The 18,861-nt window shown below is 37.0% G+C and overlaps 1 protein-coding gene across 1 annotated transcript in view; it reads right to left on the bottom strand.

The window, feature by feature from the left end:
* Positions 1 to 18,861, bottom strand: part of OPHN1 (oligophrenin 1) — a 414,559-nt gene that overhangs the window by 131,297 nt on the left and 264,401 nt on the right. The window contains exon 16 of the mRNA XM_054695894.1: positions 5,096 to 5,180. Within this exon, the coding sequence (XP_054551869.1) occupies positions 5,096 to 5,180 (85 nt within the window). The remainder of the gene's footprint in view (positions 1 to 5,095; positions 5,181 to 18,861) is intronic.

The following is an 18,861-nucleotide window of genomic DNA, read 5'->3' as shown; positions in this document are numbered from 1 at the left end:
CAAGGGCAGAGGGTATATTTGGGGCAAGAAAGTCAGCTCTGATGACTGGATCAAGAAGATGTGGTAGATATACACAATGGAATATTACTCAGTGATCAAAAAAGATAAACACATGCAGTTTGCAGCAACATGGATGGAGCTGGAAGGGATCATGCTCAGCGAAGTAAGTCAGAAAGAATAAGAAAAATACCGTATGGTCTCACTCATAGCAGGAATTTAGAAAACCTAATTAAGAGACCAGGAAAAAGACTAATCAATACAAAGTGATAATCAAAATCAACAAGCAACTATAAACCAGAGACACACTACGGGGGGGGGTAAAGGGAGGGGAGAGGAGAGGAAGAACTAGAGTCAAAATAAGGGGGGTGCAATTGTATGGGGAATATAACCAAAATGAAAATGCATACATTGTACAAAAATGATGTAAAAAAATAAAATAAAATAAAATAAAGGTAGGTAGTGGATAACTCAGAGAAAGAAAGAAATTAATTATATCAATAGCATCTCTTCAATTTTCTAAGTAATTTACATATATTTACATAGTTAATCCTTGTGACAACCTTGTTAGGTAGATACTGATAATATCTCCATTTTATAGACAAGGAAGCTGGGGTCCGGAGAACTTAAATAATTTGTTCAAACCACATAGATAATCCATGGCAGAACTAGGCACAATGCCTTAAATTCATGATCTTAAATCACTGTGCTATGCAAGCTGCTTCCAAGTGCTACTATTGAAATCCAGACAAGTGATAATAAAGGCTGAAACAAAAACAGTGAATTAGGGATAGAAAAACAAGGTGTGGAGAGCTCTTTGAAAGTCATTAAAGAAAGAACATCAAGGATTGGTATGTTGATGAAAGAGTAGACTGGATAGAATAAAAATTAATTCAAAGGGAAGTGGAAAGTCAGAGGGGCTTCATAGAGAATCAATGGAAGACATTTTTTAGGGCAATTGATGGAGTTCCCTTGTAATGCTGAGAAGCAGATATGGAAATCATGAACCTATAAGGTTGGTTAAAACCATGATAATAGATAACACTGTTCAAAGAGAGATGGTAAACTGGCAGATAATAGCTACACTAAGTCTTCTAAAATTTCTTGTCTAGAATAGTATATAAAAAAATTGAATTGAATCAGTTTTCAAAATATAGAAATATTGACATATATCAAATAAAAATTTGTATTTTCCACTTCTACTGAACAATCTGGCTACTTTGGAAACACACGGTTATTAATGGAAGTAAAAAAATATTACTGTTTATATGTAAACAGGGAATTTTATGTAAATTAAGCTCAATATACATCATATTTAATATGAGTCTACTTCACTCATTTGTATATCCTAGCCCTTGTGGATGTTTGAATTTTTAATCCCTCCAATACAATAAAATGAGGGAAGAGCTCTGGGAAACATAAGGTAGAAAGTCATAAAGGGAATTGCTAACAATGGTCAAAGTGGTGAGAGAAATCCAAAGCAAGAGATAATAGTGGAATACAAAATGAGGAGGGAGGGTCTCCCCTGGTGGCACAGTGGTTGAGTGCTGGGCTGCGAAGCTGCCAATAGGCTCTGCAGCACCGGTTCGATCCCCGGCCACAGGCGAGGGTCCCACATGTCATTACAGACCTCTCCTGCTGTGCCTGCTGCTCCCCTCAGCAGTGTATTTCGTCAGTCTGCCTGCTCTGTTCCCCGCTCTGGCTCTGGTGAATCCTCTCACCCTTCCACGTTTCTGACTGTACCCAGTGCTTGTATAAATAAATAAATCAATCTAAAAAAAGTGAGGAGGGTGTTTCAAGGAGGGCTTGTTAACAGTTTTACATGATACAGAGATAAAGGAAGGTGAAAGCTTACAGATATTTGTTGTGTTTCATATTGAGGGAGTCACTGATGCCCTTGACAAGAGCAGCTTCAGTGATGCAGACACCACAGCAGTTAGATGACAGCAGGTTAAATAGTCAACTGGGAAGAAGAGATAAGAAGTGTATCTCTCTTATTAGACAAGCTTGCCTAAACTATGCCTCCAATTACCTATATTGTCAATTATTCCCAATATTTTAGCTCAAGTCCAGAATGCTTCTCTGCTTTTTTAAAAAAAGATTTATTTATTTATGCATACAAGAGCTGGGGTACAGACTAGAGATGCAAGGGTGAGAGGATTCACCAGAGACAGAGTGGGGAACAAAGCAGGCAGAATAACCAAAGTACACTGCTGAGGGAAGCAGCGGGAGAGTCAATAGAGGTCTGCTGTGCCATGTGGGTTGCTCCCTGGCCGGGGATTGAACTCGTGCTGCAGAGGCTGTGGATTGCTTCATAGTACTGTGCTTAACCCCTTGCACCACCAGGGAGGCCCTCTTCTCTGATTTTTATTCCTATATATACAACTGCCTACTTAACATCATGCCCTGACTTCTTCAAAGATAATCAAATTTGAAATATCCAAAATCTAACTTGTCATCTTTATCAAATCTAAACTTTCTCATGTGTTTCCTAAAGCACTAAATGCATGACTAACATTTGGTTGTTTGAGTCAGAAACTTAGAAGTTGTTCTCTCATCTCCCCCATCTTCACGATCAAGTTCATTCCCAAATCTCTTGAATATTCTTATTTCTACTGATTTACACTGTTACTCCCTAGTCCCAGAAGAAGCATCATCTCATGAGAGGGCTACAGTATTACCTCGCTAGTTGATTTCCACCCTTATCTATTTTGTCTCCACATAACCTATCTCTCCAAAATGCCAATTGCATCATGTAACCTGATTTAAATCTTTCAATATATTTATATTTTAAGATAAATATGGGTCCCAATTCTTAAAATGTCCTTTAAGGTCTTGCATGAGCTGTCCCCTACATATTTTTCCCTCTCTTTCTACAATCGATACTCCACCTATACTAGACCATGTAGTTTGTCAAGAGAATCTTCTTCCCTTTTGCTTCAAGGTCTTTGCATGTGAAGTGCTCTCTAACTGAAACCACATGCCTCCCAACTGACACCAAATTATAAATCAAACCTCACTTCACATAAACAAGCAGAATAGATCCAGGTTTTCATATTCTATTGCTTCATAGCACCTACAGTTTTCCTTCAGAGCATTTATTACAATTTGTTATATTTGCTTGATCATTTGTCTTTTGTCTATTCCCCATTACTAGACTATTATCATTTGAAGGTCAGAGACCATATCTATTCAACTATATGTTTACTGCCTATCACCATGGTAGGCATAGAGTAGGCATAAAGGAAATGTTTTTAGAATGACTTAGTGAATGGTAGAATAAAAGACACAGGTTTATAGTGATGTGTATTGCTGGAGCAAATTAATGATGAGCGAAAAGAGTGGGTTGAATGAGAGAGGTTGAAAGATACAGGAAACACAAGGGATGATATTTAGAGAACTCTTTAGGAAATGTTGGAGATGAGGGGTTATGTACCTAGAACACAGATGAAGGAGGTCCACTCTGAAAATACTGATATCTTTGAGATATCTAAAGGGTGTTGATTAGCTGGTGCATATTAAAGGTCCATGGAATCTTTTTTTTTTTTTTTTTTTTTTGGTGAGATCCTCTCCAGCGGCCTGGGAATGAACCGGCGCTGCAGAGGCTGCGGGCAGCCTCGCAGCCCAGCGTTCAACCGCTGCGCCACCAGGGGAGGCCCAAGGTCCATGGAATCTTAAGGATAAAAACCTCATTGGGGGGTGCTGCACACTAACCCCTTCAATCTTGATCTTTCCTTCTTTCAAAAGGGCCATGATGCTTATAATGGCATAAGAAGGGAAAGATTTAATGTGGGGAGGAACTTAAGCTATATAAACTTTGAAGAAAATGATTCTTTTGTTACAGATATTGAATAATTTATTCTCAGTACCTGTACAATTGCAAGTCTTCTGAAAGCACACATAGCAGATTGCTGTCTATATTAAATTACCAAAGCAACTCCAAGAAAGCCACAGCTCCTTGGGGTGAGGGATAGTGGGTAAAGATGCTCCAATACCGGTGGTCTTGTAAGTCAGAAATATTTAGGTTCAGACAATGTGAGCTGTGATCATAAATACTACTGAATGGTAGAGTTGTTGTGCTTCGATTTCCTCAGTACAGTACCATCTACCTTACAGGGTAATTATGAAAAGAAACAATGATACTGTCAATGTAAGCAACTAGAACACTTCATAGCACAGAACAAGCCCTCCAACAATAATACCTTTCCTCTTTTGCAGATTCAGGAAAAATACTCCTAGAAAGAGCATTCATATTAACATAAATCTCAAAGATGATAATTATTTAACAGAAAATCATTTAACAACAGTATTTGGAACCCTGTCCTTTTGAACTATTTAAGTACCTTAATAGCTAAAGAGTAGAATAATTGAAAAGAGGACCTTTTACCATGTGAATTATGCTGCATACTACTAGACAGAAAGGATGGTAAATGTGTAGAAATTGTAGATATATATATATATATACACACACATATATATGTGTATATATATATAACAGATATTATTGCACAATGTAAAATTAATCCAATAAACTTCACAATATATTCATTATTATTGTACATTCCCAAATTTTTCAGGTAGGATAAATTTTTTTCTACTGCTTTCAATTCATTCAATTCCAACATTTTAATGGTTGTGTTTTCTTAATGTTCATTTATATTACATGGATTAAGGGTATATAACACATCACATACACAAAAACACACATATTGGGAAAATACAAGTTAATGTTTAAGAGTAATTATTATATACTAAAACTTGTGAACAATCTTGAACTGTCACAACTTATAATTTTACTACAGAGACTAGTGTTATCTCAATCTTGCCAAAGACAATGACAAAATTTCAATTATTTAAAGGGCATTTTTAAGTAATTTTCAACAATAATTCTATTATTTTGATGCTTTTCTTGCTTAAATCCCCAGATCTTTTAAAAGTATTCAAATGTGCATTATCCTTTAACAGAACTGCTTTTCACTATTTTTTTTCTTTAGCAATATTGTATCACCTCATGAAACTAGAATTATATTAACTCTATTTTATACACAGACAAATTTTGTTGGTTAAGAAAAGCAGTCCCAAATCATAACAGGCTTACCTTAGGTAAAATTTCAAGGAGCTAGTGATTGTCTTAATGTCCCAGTCACTGTTGTAAAAATCAACATCTCCTGGACATTTAGGATCTATTTGAGAAAAGAAAATAGGAAAAAAAAAAGTCAATTTTCAAAAGATCTTACTTTTAAGCTCTTTAAAAGAAAAATACACTGCATTAATTAAAAGACAGTTTTTGGGCCTCCCCGGTGGCGCAGTGGTTGAGCGCTGGGTTGTTAAGCTGCCTGCAGCTTCTGCAAAGCCGGTTTGATCCCCAGCCACTGCGGGAGGGTCCCACATGGCGCGCAGACCTCTCCTGCCACCCGCTGCTCCCCTCAGCAGTGCATTTCTTCATCAGTTTCCCTGTTCTGTTCCCCGCTCTGGCTCTGGTGAATCCTCTCACCCTCCCGCGCTTCTGACTATACCCAGTGCTTGTATAAATGAATGAATGAATGAATAAAATCTTTTAAAAACGAAGGATGAATAGTGGGAGAGGGGTGAGAACAAAGAAAGCAGGAAACACAAGGGTTTATGGTGGAAGACTGTGGGTAAGTTGGTAGTGGTTGCTCTGTGGTGGCAATACCTGATGGGCGTATCCCAATATTACCACAATTAAAAATAAAAAAAGAAAAGAAAAAAGCAGGACAAACTGAAAACCAAGTCTTCTTACACACACTGGAAAACTATGGTCATAGGGTAAACTACTATATCAAATATTGAAGAGAGAGACAGGTAGACACAGGGAATTAAAATTTACTACAGGAGAAGCCCATGAGAAGAAAACTCATTGGGAACCAGCAATGGGGGTAGGAAAATCTGTCATTTACTAATTACAAAGAGGGTCAGTGTGAAAAAAAAAAATCTCAGAGTTAAAAAGTCTAAGGGTGCAAATTCCTAAAGGGAAATGCAAAATTTTCCCAGTTTTACCTCCAAGAGTTCTATCAAATTCTCACAGTGAAGATCTTAGAAAAATTCCTTCATGTTTCTGTGCTTCTGAGAGGGGGAAGGAAAAGCAGTCTTTTTAAAATTATATGCACAGAGAAGGCAAAGATAAACAGCTGGGCCTACATCAAATTAAAGAGCTTCTGTACAGCAAAAGAGACAATAACAAAAACAAAGAGAAACCCCACCAACTGGGAGAACATTTTTGCACACAACACTAATGATAAAGGACTGATCACAAAAATCTGCACAGAGCTGATGAAACTCAGCAACAACAAAGAAAATAACCCAGTCAAAAAATGGGCAGAAGAGGAAATGCAAATGGCCAACAGGCATATGAAAAAGTGTTCAACATCACTTGTAATCAGGGAAATGCAAATCAAAACTACCATGAGATACCATCTTACACCAGTGAGAATGGCACATATTTAAAAAACTAGCAACAACAAATGTTGGTGAGGGTGTGGAGAAAAAGGAACTCTTCTGCACTGCTGGTGGGAGTGCAAACTGGTCCAACCACTATGGAGAGCTGTGTGGAGATTTCTGGACCTACTAAACATAGAGCTTCCATATGATCCAGCAATTCCACTCCTAGGTCTTTACCCAAAGGACACAGAAACATCCATTCCAAAGAACACCTGCACCCCTATGTTTATAGCAGCACTATTTACAATAGCTAAGCTTTGGAAACAGCCCAAATGCCCAAAAATAGATGACTGGATCAAGAAGATGTTGTACATATATACCATGGAATATTACTCAGCATTCAAAAAAGATAAACACATGCAATTTGCAGCAACATGGATGGCGCTGGAAGGGATCATGCTCAGCGAAATAAGCCAAAAAGAAAAAGAAAAATACCGGATGGTCTCACTCATAGCAGGAATCTAGAAAACTTAAATAAGGGACCAGGAAAATGAATAACTATAAGAAAGTGAAAATCAAAATCAACAAAAAACTATGAACCAGAGACACTTTTTGGGGGTGGGGGGCGGGAGGGGAGGGATTGGGGTCAGAATGGGGGGGCTGCAATTGTATGGGGAATATAAAAATAAAATTTATTATTTAAAATAAATAAATAAATAAATAAAATATAACACTTTAAAGAAAAAAAAATATATGCACAGAGCATTACATTCTTCTCAACAAAGCCTATCCTCAAAAGATGCTATTTTATTGGACCTTAATATACTGGAGTTTGACTAGAGATATTTTCACATAAGAAAAGCAAAATATCTAACTTCAGATGTGGCCTTCCTGTCAAATTTAAGGGAGAAAACAAAACCTCAGAAATTCAGAAGTACTTGTGAAGGTCACAGGTCAAGGGCAAACCTTGCCAACACATCAGTAGGCCTCTTGGATAATAAAATAGAATATGTAAAATAACTCTGTTTCTCAGACAACAGTTAAGTCTAGGGAAATCCAAGGACAATAGAGAAGAAAAAATATGCAGGACACCAGAGGAAAATTTAGCTTCTGATACCTATGTTTACAATAAACAATAAGCACAGGCAAAACCTAACCAGATAACCAAAACAAAACAAAACAAAACAAAAACTCCCAGCAAAGCTCTATTTACCTCAGTTCCTTCTACCCATTACAAAAAGTCAGGTGGGCAACAAAAAACTATAAGGCACAGTAAAAAACAAAAATGCAATATGACAAGACATAGTGAACATCAAAACCAAAATAAGATATGGCAAATGTGTTGGAATTATCAGACTGGGAATTTAAACGAACTAGGACTAGTGTGCTTACGACTGTAAAGGATAAGTCAGACATCATAAGGGAGGAAATGGATAATGTAAGCAGAGAGATAGGAGCTTTAAGATGAAAAAGTCAAAAGGAATTTCTAAAAATCAAAATACCATAATACAAATGAAGAGTGCCTTTAATGTGTACAACAGTGGACTGGACACAGTTCAGAATATAATAGATTAGGAAGAAATGTCAATAGAAACTTCTAAAAGTTGGCCTCTGTGGTGGTGCAAGGGTTAAGTCATATGAAGCTATCAGCAGCTACTACAGCAAGAGTTCTATCCAGCCAGGGAGGTGACCTACATGGCACGGCAGACCTTTCCTATCTTGCCCGCTGCTCCCTTCTTCAGTGTATTTCAGTAGGATCTGCCTGTTCTCCCCACTCTGTCTCCAGTGAAAACTCTCATCTTCCCACACCTCTGGCCTGCACCCCAGCTCTTGTATGCATAAATAAACAAATATTTAGAAACTTCTAAAACTGAAATACAAAGACAAAAATGAATGAAAAAGAACAGATTATACAAGAAGCTGTGGGTCAAAAACAAAAGGTTTAACATACTTGTCATGTAAATACAGACATGGAGAAAAAGGAACAGTGGAAATATCTGAAGCAACAATGACAAAAGATCCCAAAAATAATGATAAACACCAAACCACAGAGTCAGGAAGCTCAGAAAACACCAAGCAAGATACATACAAAAGTAATCTATACTTAGGCTTACAGTATTCAAACTAAACAATATCAAATACAATTAAAAAATCCTGACAGAAGCCAGAAGAACAACAACAAAAAAAAAACTTTACTGAATGAAGATCAAGGATAAAAATTATAATCATACTTCTGTAAGCACATGCAAGTATAAAATATGGAACAAAATATTTAAGAAATTAAATACAAAGACTAGCCTCAATTATGTAACCATCAAACAAACACTGAGAAAATATGTCACCAGCATACCTGCCTTGCAAGAGACATTTAAAAGAAATTCTTTGCATTTCCAGTATTACGTGGAAAAGTAGTGGTGAGAGTGGACATCCTTGTCTTGTTTCAGATCTTAATGGGAATGCTTTCAGCTTTTCACCATTGAGAATGATATTGGCTGTAAGCAATAAGACATGAGAAATGCATACAAGGAATCCAAATAGGCAAGGAAGAAGTCAAACTATCACTATTTGCAGATTATATGACACTATACATAGAGAAATCCAAAAACTCCATAGAAAAACTAATCAAACTAATCAATCAGTTTAGAAAAGTGGCAGGATATAAAATCAATGCACAAAATATCAATAGCCTTCCTATACACAAACAATAAATCTGAAGAAGAAATCAAGAAAACCATTCCTTTCATTATAGAAATAAAAAAAAATCAAATACCTGGGAATAAACCTAACAAAAGAAGTAAAGGACCTATACAAAGAAAACTACAAAACACTGTTAAAGAAATAGAAGTAGACACAAAGAAATGGAAAGACATCCCCTGCTCATGGGTTGGTAGAATTAACATTATCAAAATGGCCATCCTACCAAAAGCAATATACAGTTTCAATGCAACTCCAATTAAAATTTCAATGTCATTCTTCAAAGAAATAGAACAAATATTGATGGAATTCATACGGAGCCACCAAAAACCCCAAATAGCCAAAACACTCCTGAAAAAACAAGAAGGGAATGGAGAAATCACTCTCCCAGATTTCAAACTATACTACAAAGCCATAATAATCAAAACTGCATGCATGGTCTTGGAACCAGAACAGACACACGGACCAATGGAACCAAATAGAAAACCCAGAAATGAACCCACAGATCTATGGTCAACTAATCTTTGACAAAGGAGCAAAGAATATGCACTAGAGCAAAGAAAGTTTGTTCAATAAATGGTGCTGGGAAAACTGGGTCGCTACATACAAAAGAATGAAACTTGACTACTACCTCACAAAAACCAACTCAGAATGGATTAAAGAATTAGACATAAGACCTGAAAACATGAAATATATAGAAGGAAATATAGGCGAAACACTACATGACATGCACCTCAAAGATATATTTATAGACACATCACCCAAAGCGGTGATAGTGAAGGCAAAGATAAACAGCTGGGACTACATCAAATTAAAGAGCTTCTGCACAGCAAAAGAGACAATAGCCAAAACAAAGAGAAACCTCACCAAATGGGAGGAAATTTTTGCACATAACACTAATGATAAAGGACTGATCACAAAAATCTACAAATAGCTGATGAGACTAAACAAAAACAAAGAAAATAATCCAGTCAAAAAATGGGCAGAAGAGCTACAAAGAAACTTCTCCAAAGAGGAAATACAAATGGCCAACAGGCATATGAAAAAATGTTCAAGGTCACTTTCAATCAGGGAAATGCAAATCAAAGCTACAATGAGGGCCTCCCTGGTGGCGCAGCAGTTGAGCACTGGGTTGCGAAGCTGCCAGCAGCCTCTGCAGCGCCAGTTCGATCCCCGGCTGCTCCCTGGCCATTGGAGGAGGGTCCCACATGGCGCGCAGACCTCTCCTGCTGCCCGCTGCTCCCCTCAGCAGTGTGCTTCGGTCCTTCTGCCTGCTCTGCTCCCCACTCTGGCTATGATGAATTTTCTCACCCTCCCCCGCTTCTGACTGTACCCAGTGCTTGTATAAATAAATAAATAAATAAATCTTAAAAAAAAAAAACTACAATGAGATACCATCTCACACCAGTGAGAATGGCACATATTAAAAAAAAAAAAAAAAAAACTAGCAACAACAAATGTTGGCAAGGATGTGGAGAAAAAGGAACCCTCCTGCATTGCTGGTGGGAGTGCAAACTGGTCAAACCACTATGGATAGCTGTGTGGAGATTCCTCAACCTAGTGAAGATGGAGCTTCCATATGATCCAGCAATTCCACTTCTAGGTATTTACCCAAAGGACACAGAAACATTAATTCCAAAGAGCACCTGCACCCTATGTTTATAGCATCACTATTTACAATAGCTAAGCTTTGGAAACAACCCACATGCCCAAAAATAGATGCCTGGATCAAGAAGATGTGGTACCTATACACAATGGAATAATACTCAGCATTCAAAAAACATAAACATATGCAATTTGCAGCAACATGGATGGAGCAGGAAGGGATCATGCCAGAAAGAAAAAGAAAAATACCGCATGGTCTTGCTCCTAGCGGGAATCTAGAAAACCTAAATTAGGTACCTGGAAAAAGAATAACTATAAGAAAGAAAAAATCAGGGCCTCCCCTGTGGCGCAGAGGTTGAGCGCTGGGTTGCGAAGCTGCCCGCGGCCTCTGCGGCGCCGGTTCGATCCCCGGCTGCTCCCCGGCCACCGGAGGAAGGTCCCACATGGCGCGCAGACCTCTCCTGCCACCCGCTGCTCCCCTCAGCAGTGTACTTCGGTCCTTCTGCCTGCTCTGCTCCCCACTCTGGCTCTGGTGAATTCTCTCACCCTTCCGCGCTTCTGACTGTACCCAGTGCATGTATAAACAAAACAAACAAACAAATAAATAAATAAAGACATGCCTCTATTAAAAAAAAAAAAGAAAGAAAGAAAGAAAAAATCAAAATCAACAAACAACTATGAACCAGAGACACACTATGGGAGGGGAGGCGGGGAAAGGAGGGGTTGGGGTCAAAATAAGGGGGTTGCAATTGTATGGGGAATATAAAAATACAATTTTAAAAAAATAAAAAATTAAAAAAAGGAAATTCTTTATAGAAAAAGCTTTAGGTCAATAACTCAAATCTATATAAAGAAAATAAGGGCATTAGAGGAGGAATAAATGATGATAAATAAAATATTTTATTTTTCTCATTCTTAATTGATCTATCAAGTTTAAGCTTCAAAATAATACCTATAATGTATTCAGTGATTATACCTTATAAATAAGTAATATGAATGACAATAATGTTATATTATAATTTATTGAAGAATAGTGTTGGGAGTACTCAACAATAATGTTATATTATAATTTATTGAAGAATAGTGTTGGGAGTACTCTTATCTCTGTTATAAAGTACTAATACTGACACTAATACCAGTATTAATACTAATGTTAGGGGGAAAGTATGTCCTGAGCTAATTCCATACAGGCTTTGTGGACTCCACCCCCACTCCAACCCAAAGCCATCAAGACATTGGGAAAGACAAATCACATCACTACCAAAGGGAAGGTTGCTGGGACCCAAGGGTGGAGTTTTATATCAGGGCTGCCCTGTACCACTAATACTAATAGTATTGGCATACTATGAAATTATTGGATTAGTTGTAGATGTTGGCTGCAAATGCAAAGGCAACCAATATGAAAAGTTCTAAAAAATCATAACTGACAAAAGGGTTAAATCCAAAATCTAGTCATAAAGCTCAACAACAAAAATCCAATTTAAAATTGGACAGAGGGTGTCAACAGATACTTCTGTATTTTTTAAGATTTATTTATTATGTATACAGAGCTGGGGTGCAGGCCAGAGATGTGGGGGATGAGAGGATTCACCAGAGATAGAGTGGGGAGCAGAACAGGTGGGCTGACTGAAATACACTGCAGAGGGGAGCAGTGGGTAAGTCAGGAGAGGTCTGCAGCGCCATATGCGTCACCACACTGGCCAGGGATTGAACTCGTGATGCAGTAACTGTGGGTAGCTTTATAGCGTTGCTTCTTAACCCCTTACACCACCAGGGAGGCCCTAGACACTTCTATTTAGAAGTGTCTCAAAGAAGACACATAGATGGTTGTAAGGCAAATGATTTTCAGGCTTTTCTGCCCTCCCACCATTAGGATTGCCCTCCCTGATGGGGCACCTGCATTTGTTACATTGTTATAAGTTGTATTGTTTACTTCTGTGGGCCATGACTCAGTGTTGAGATTATTCACCAAGAGAAGCAGAAGCAGGAGAGAGGCAGGAGAGAGAAGGAGAAAAGGAACGCCAGAGAAGCCCAGAGTGAAGACCTGGCAGGGGCTTGGATGCCTCCTTGCCTCCTGGCCCCATGGCACCCCTGCCTGCCGGGTACCTGGTTGCTGCACTACATGTAAAAGCTCAATAAAAGACTGAGAAAGCCACCGAGGGCTCCAGGACTCTCCTTTATGCGTCTGCTCCAAACAGAAACCCTGCTCTGTGCCCTTCCTGGCACTGCAATGGTCAATAAGCACATGAAAAAAAAAGTTCTCTTTTTACTAGAAAAATACAAATCAAAATAGTGACCTATTATATCACACTCATGAGAATGGCTATGATCCAAAAGAAAAAGAAACAAATATTGGATAGAATGTGGAGAAAAGGGAATCCATATATACTGCTTAGTGGACATGTAAATTGTTTGTAGCCATTATAGACAGTATGCGGAGTCTTCAAAAAATAAAAGCAGAAATACTAGATGATCCAGTTGCACTGCTTCTATGTATTTACCTGAAAAATACAAAAAACACTAATTTGAAGAAATAGATGCACCCCCATGTTTACTGCAGCACTACTTACAATAGCCAAGAATGGAAACAACCTCAGCTCCTATCCACTGATGAACAGATAAAGGAAATGTGGCATACAAACACAACAGATTACTATTTAGCTATAAAGAAGATGAAATTCCACCATTTGCAACAACATGAATGGACCTAAAGGGAATTATGCTTACGGAAATAGGCCAGAGAGAGAGAGAGAGAGAGAGAGAGAGAGAGAGAGACACCATATGATTTCACTTCTATGTGATAATATAGAGAAAACAAACAGATGATCTAAATAAAACAACTATAAACTTTTGGATTATAATAACAATTAGTGGATAGCAGAGGGAAGGAGGAAAAGGGGTGGGTAAATTAGCGGTAAGGAGATAATGGTATGGTGAAAGACAAATTTAGACTCCACAGTGACTTACCTTAATAAAGCATATACATATGTTGATTTCATAATGAACAGTCAAAACTTATATATGTTATAATGTAAATTTACATCAATAAAATATTAAAGAAAAAGTATAATTGATGTGCTAGTATAACAAATATATTCGTGCAAAATAATTATAGACAGAGAAGGCAAAAAGAAAAGTGAAAGATCAAAATAGAAACAAAGAACAAGGATAATGAATAGAAAATAATAACAAATATGGTAAAAACACAATTATATCAATAGCCATTTTAAATGACAGTGGTATGTATAAGTCAATCAGAAAACATAGATCATCAAAGTGTATTAAAAACAAGACTCAGTTATGTATTATCTGCAAGAAAATATATTTTATCAACAATCAATATAAAGATATATAAAGATTAAAAATAAAATAACAGAGAAAAACATACTAAAATATAACAATGGTCAAAAGAAAGCTGAAGTAGTCTTATCCATTTCAAACAAAGCAGAATTCAGAGGAAGAGAAATTATCAGGGATAAATAGGGGCATTACATAAGTATTACATAAAAGGATTAATTCTCCAAGAAAAATAACTATCCTGAACAGGTATGCATCCTACAACAGAGAATAAAAATATATGACGCAAAAGCTAATTGGACTGCTAAAGAAATAAATCCACTCTTATTGCTAGAGAGTTTAATACATCACTAACAGTAACTGACAGATCTAGAAGGCAGAAAATCTGTGAGAATGTATGTAATTGAACTGAAGGGGGGGGCCATTAATCAACTGATCTAATTGATACTTATAGACTATGTCATCCAGCAACAGCAATATACACATTCTTTTCAAGGTCATATAGAACATTCACCAAGATAGACCACATTCTGGATCATGAAACACACTTTAACACATTTAAAAGAGGGCCTCCCTGGTGGCGCAGTGGGTTGAGTACAGTGCTGTGAAGCTGTCTGCAGCCTCTACAGCACAAGTTCCATTCCCGGCCGGCCAGGGAGATTCCCACATGGCTTGGCAGACTCTCCTGTCACACCTGCGCTCCCCCCCGCAGTGCTTTCTGTGTGCCTGCCTGTTCTGTTCCCTGCTCTGCCTCTGGTGAATCCTCTGACCCTCCTGCACCTCTGGCCTGTACCCCAGCTATTGTATAAATAAAAATAAATCTTTAAAAAAACACATTTAAAAGAATGTCAATCATACAAAATCTCTTCTCAGAACACAACTAGATTGAACTAGGAAGGGACTATCTGGAAAATACCAAAGTACTTGAAGATTAAATTACATACTTCTAAATAACTTGTAAGTCAAAAGGAAGTCTAAAGAAAAATTCAAAATTATTTCAAAATAAAGGAAAATAAATGTACAACTTATTATAAAGCTGTGGGGTGAAGCAAAAACAATGCTTAGAGGAAAAAATATAGTATTAAATGTGTGTATTAGAAAAGAAAGAAGAGGGCCTCCCTGGTGGTCAGGGTTTAAAGACAGGGCTATCAAGCTATTGGCAGCCACTGCAGCAGGGAATTCCATCCCCATCTGGCCAGGGAATAACCTACATGGCCCAGCAGACCTCTCCTATCTTGTCCGCTGCTCCCCTCAGCGGTGTATTTCAGTAGATCTACCTGTTCTGCTCACCTTTTTCTCTGGTGAATCCTCTCACCCCCACACCTCTGGCTTACAGCCCATTTCTTGTATGCATAAATAAATAAATCTTTAAAAAAAGAAAATAAATAAGATCTAAAATGAATAATCTAAACTTCCATCTTATGAAACTAAAAAATAATACACTAAACCCAAAAGAAACATAAAAAAGTTAAAATTAGAGCATTAATCTATGAAATCAAAAACAGAAAGTCAACAGAGAAAATCAAAACAGTGCTCTCATAGAAACTGAAAAATAAAAAAAAAATTACAAATAGCTCTATGTATATAAATTTGAAAACATCAGTGAAATGTAATAAATTTCACACAAAAACAAATAGACAATATAAATAAGTTGGTATCTATTAGAGATATTGAATTACTAATAAGCAAACACAAAGCACCAGGTTCAGATGGATTCACTGGTATATTCTACTAGACATTTAAGAAAGAAATTATATTCTCTATAATGCATTGCAGGAAATAGGTCTCATAAATATAAATGTAAAAATCCTAAAAAAATATTAATACATAGAATACAACATTGTATAAACCCCACTACCATGAGGTATTTTTAGCAGGTCCGCAAGACTGATACAAATTTTGAAAATCAATTATTGCAATCCATCAAATAAATAGGCCAAAGGGAAAAAAGAGATAATATGAATATTTGCATAAAAAGCATTTTAAAAATCCAATTCTCATTCACAATAAAAAAATCAGTAAAATGTTTTTCTCAAATTTATAAAGAGTATCTTCAAAATCATATAGTTAACATATTTAACAATGAAACAGAATGCATTCTGCCTAAGATTAGGAACAAAGAAAAATATATCCTTTTTCATTATTCCTATTCAACATCACAATGGAAATCTTAGTTAATAAAATAAGAATAGGAATTAAAGGGCCTCCCTGGTGGCCTAGGGGTTAAGTCTCAGTACTACAACCACATAAGGCCTGAGTTCAATCCCCAGCCAGGAAGCTTAACACACATGGCACAGCAGACCTCTCCTTTTTTTCCCACTGCTCCCCTCAGCAGTGTATTTCAGTAGTATTTCAATGCATTTCAGTGCAGCCTGTTCTGCTCCCCACTCTGTTTATGGTGAAACCTCTCACCCCCTTGCACTTCTGGGCTGCACCCCAGTTCTTCTATGCAAAAATAAATAAAATCTTTAAAAAAGAGAAAATAAAAGGACTTAAAAAGCATACAAATTGGGAGGGGAAAATTGAAGCTGCCTTTGTTCGCAGGTATATCTGTGTAGAACATCCCAGCAATCAACAACGAAAGTCCTGGAACTAATGAGCAATTATAGCAAGTCTTCAGGATACAAGGTCAACAAACAAAAATGAATTGCTTCCTACATTACAGCCATGAACTATTGGAATACGAAGCTAAAAAGGTAAAACCATTCACATTTATACTAAAAAATACATATGTATAAATCCTACAAAATATATACAAGACCTGTATGAAGAAGATATAAAACTCCAATAAAATGTATCATAGATAAAAATAAATGTAATATATCCCAAACACAGGGATAAGAAGAATTACGATGTCAATTGCTCCAAACTTAATCTATATATTCAACACAATTCCAATCAACATTATAGCTAGTTACTGTGTAGACAGCAAAAACTGACCTGGGAACAAACCTAACATAAGTGGCTTTAAAGAACCTATTCCAGGAAAACTATAAAACATTGTTATAAGAAGCAGAAGACACAAATAAATGGAAAGATATTGCCTACTCACATATAGGGAAAAATAACATTGTCAAAACTGACATCCTACCTAAAACGATTTATAGATTCAATGCAATCCCAATGAAAATCCAATTGGTATTCTTCAAGAAAACAGAAAAAATATTTCTGAAAATTATATAGAACCACAAATGTACCCAAATAGCCAAAACTCTCATAACTAAAAGTGGGGAGATTGAGATATCACACTTTCAAACTTAAAACTATAATATAAAGCCATAATATTTATTTATTTTTTTTTAAAGCTTTTTTTTTTTTTTAAAGATTTATTTATTTATTTATGCAAGCACTGGGTACAGTCAGAAGCACGGGAGGGTGAGAGAATTCACTAGAGCCAGAGCAGGGAGCAGAGCAGGCAGAAGGACCGAAGTACACTGCTGAGGGGAGCAGCGGGCGGCAGGAGAGGTCTGCGCGCCATGTGGGACCCTCCTCCGGTGGCCGGGGAGCAGCTGGGGATCGAACCGGTGCTGCAGAGTCTGTGGGCAGCTTCACAACCCAACGCTCAACCGCTGCGCCACCAGCGAGGCCCCTAAAGCCATAATATTTAAAACAGCATGGTACTTCAACAAAAACACACACAGATAAATGGAATAGAATTTAGAACCTAGAAATAAAACTACACATTTAAGGACAATTAATGTATGACAAAGGAGTGAAGTACATGCACTGGAAGAAGGAAAGCCTCTTTAATAGTTGGTCTTGGGAAAATTGGACAGCAATATGTGAAAGAACAAAATTAGACCACTATCTTACAGCCTACATGAAAATGAATTCAAAATAGATAAGACTTGGATGTAAGACCTGAAATCATTAAATACAAGGATAAAAAAACAGGTAAACCACTCTATCACATAAAATTCAGAGATATCTTTGCAGATAAATCTGCAGCAGCAAAGAAAACAAAGGACACCATAAACAACTGAGATTACATCAAACTACAATTTTTCTGAATAGTGAGTGACAGTGTCCAAAATGAAGAAACACCATACAGATTGGGAGAAAATATTTGCATAAGGACTTATATTAAAAATCTACAAAGAGCTCATATAGCTCAACAAAAAGAAAACATGACCCCAGTCAAATGAAATTTGAAAAAATGGGTAGAAGAGTTAAAGGCACTTCCCAAAGAAGACATGTGATGGCAAACAAGAATATGAAAAAAAGGTTCATTATCACTAATCATCAGAGAAATGCAACTCAAAGCCACAATGATGTACCACACCACTAGAGTGAGACAGGCCCATACCAAAATAAATAAATAAATAAACAAACAAACAAACAAACAACAAGTGCTGTCAAGGTTGTGGAAAACAAGGAGCCCTAGTACTCTATTGGTGGGAATGTAGATTGGTCCATCCCATATGGAAAGCAGTTCAGAGGTGCCTGAAAAGACTAAAAATGGATCTGCCATACAACCCAGCAATTCTACTCCCAGGTATTTACCCAAAGAACACAAAATCATGAATTTGAAAGGAAACCTGCATGCCTTTGCTTATTGCAGCACTACTTAAAATAGCCAAGATATGGAAACAACCTAATGCCTCAAAACAGATGAGTGGAACAAGACGATGTGGTATATACGCAAAAGAAATACTACTGAGCAATCAAAAAGATAAAGTTATGCCATTTGTGGCAACACAGATGGAGCTGAAAGGAGTTATGCTAAGCAAAATAAGCCAGAAAAAGAGAGATAAATAATGGTTAGTTTCAATTATATGTGGAATTTAGAGAAAGCAAACAAAGGGTCAGAAATAGAAAAACCTTAATACAAACCCCTGAAAGGTGACCATAGATCTGAACCATCACGGA

This window comes from Talpa occidentalis, unplaced genomic scaffold (genome assembly GCF_014898055.3).
Source record: "Talpa occidentalis isolate TD23 unplaced genomic scaffold, MPIMG_talOcc4v2.1 talOcc4.15, whole genome shotgun sequence".
Lineage (NCBI taxonomy): Eukaryota > Metazoa > Chordata > Mammalia > Eulipotyphla > Talpidae > Talpa > Talpa occidentalis.
Note: the sequence above shows the minus strand (reverse complement) of the source record. Positions and strands in the feature narration are given on the sequence as shown.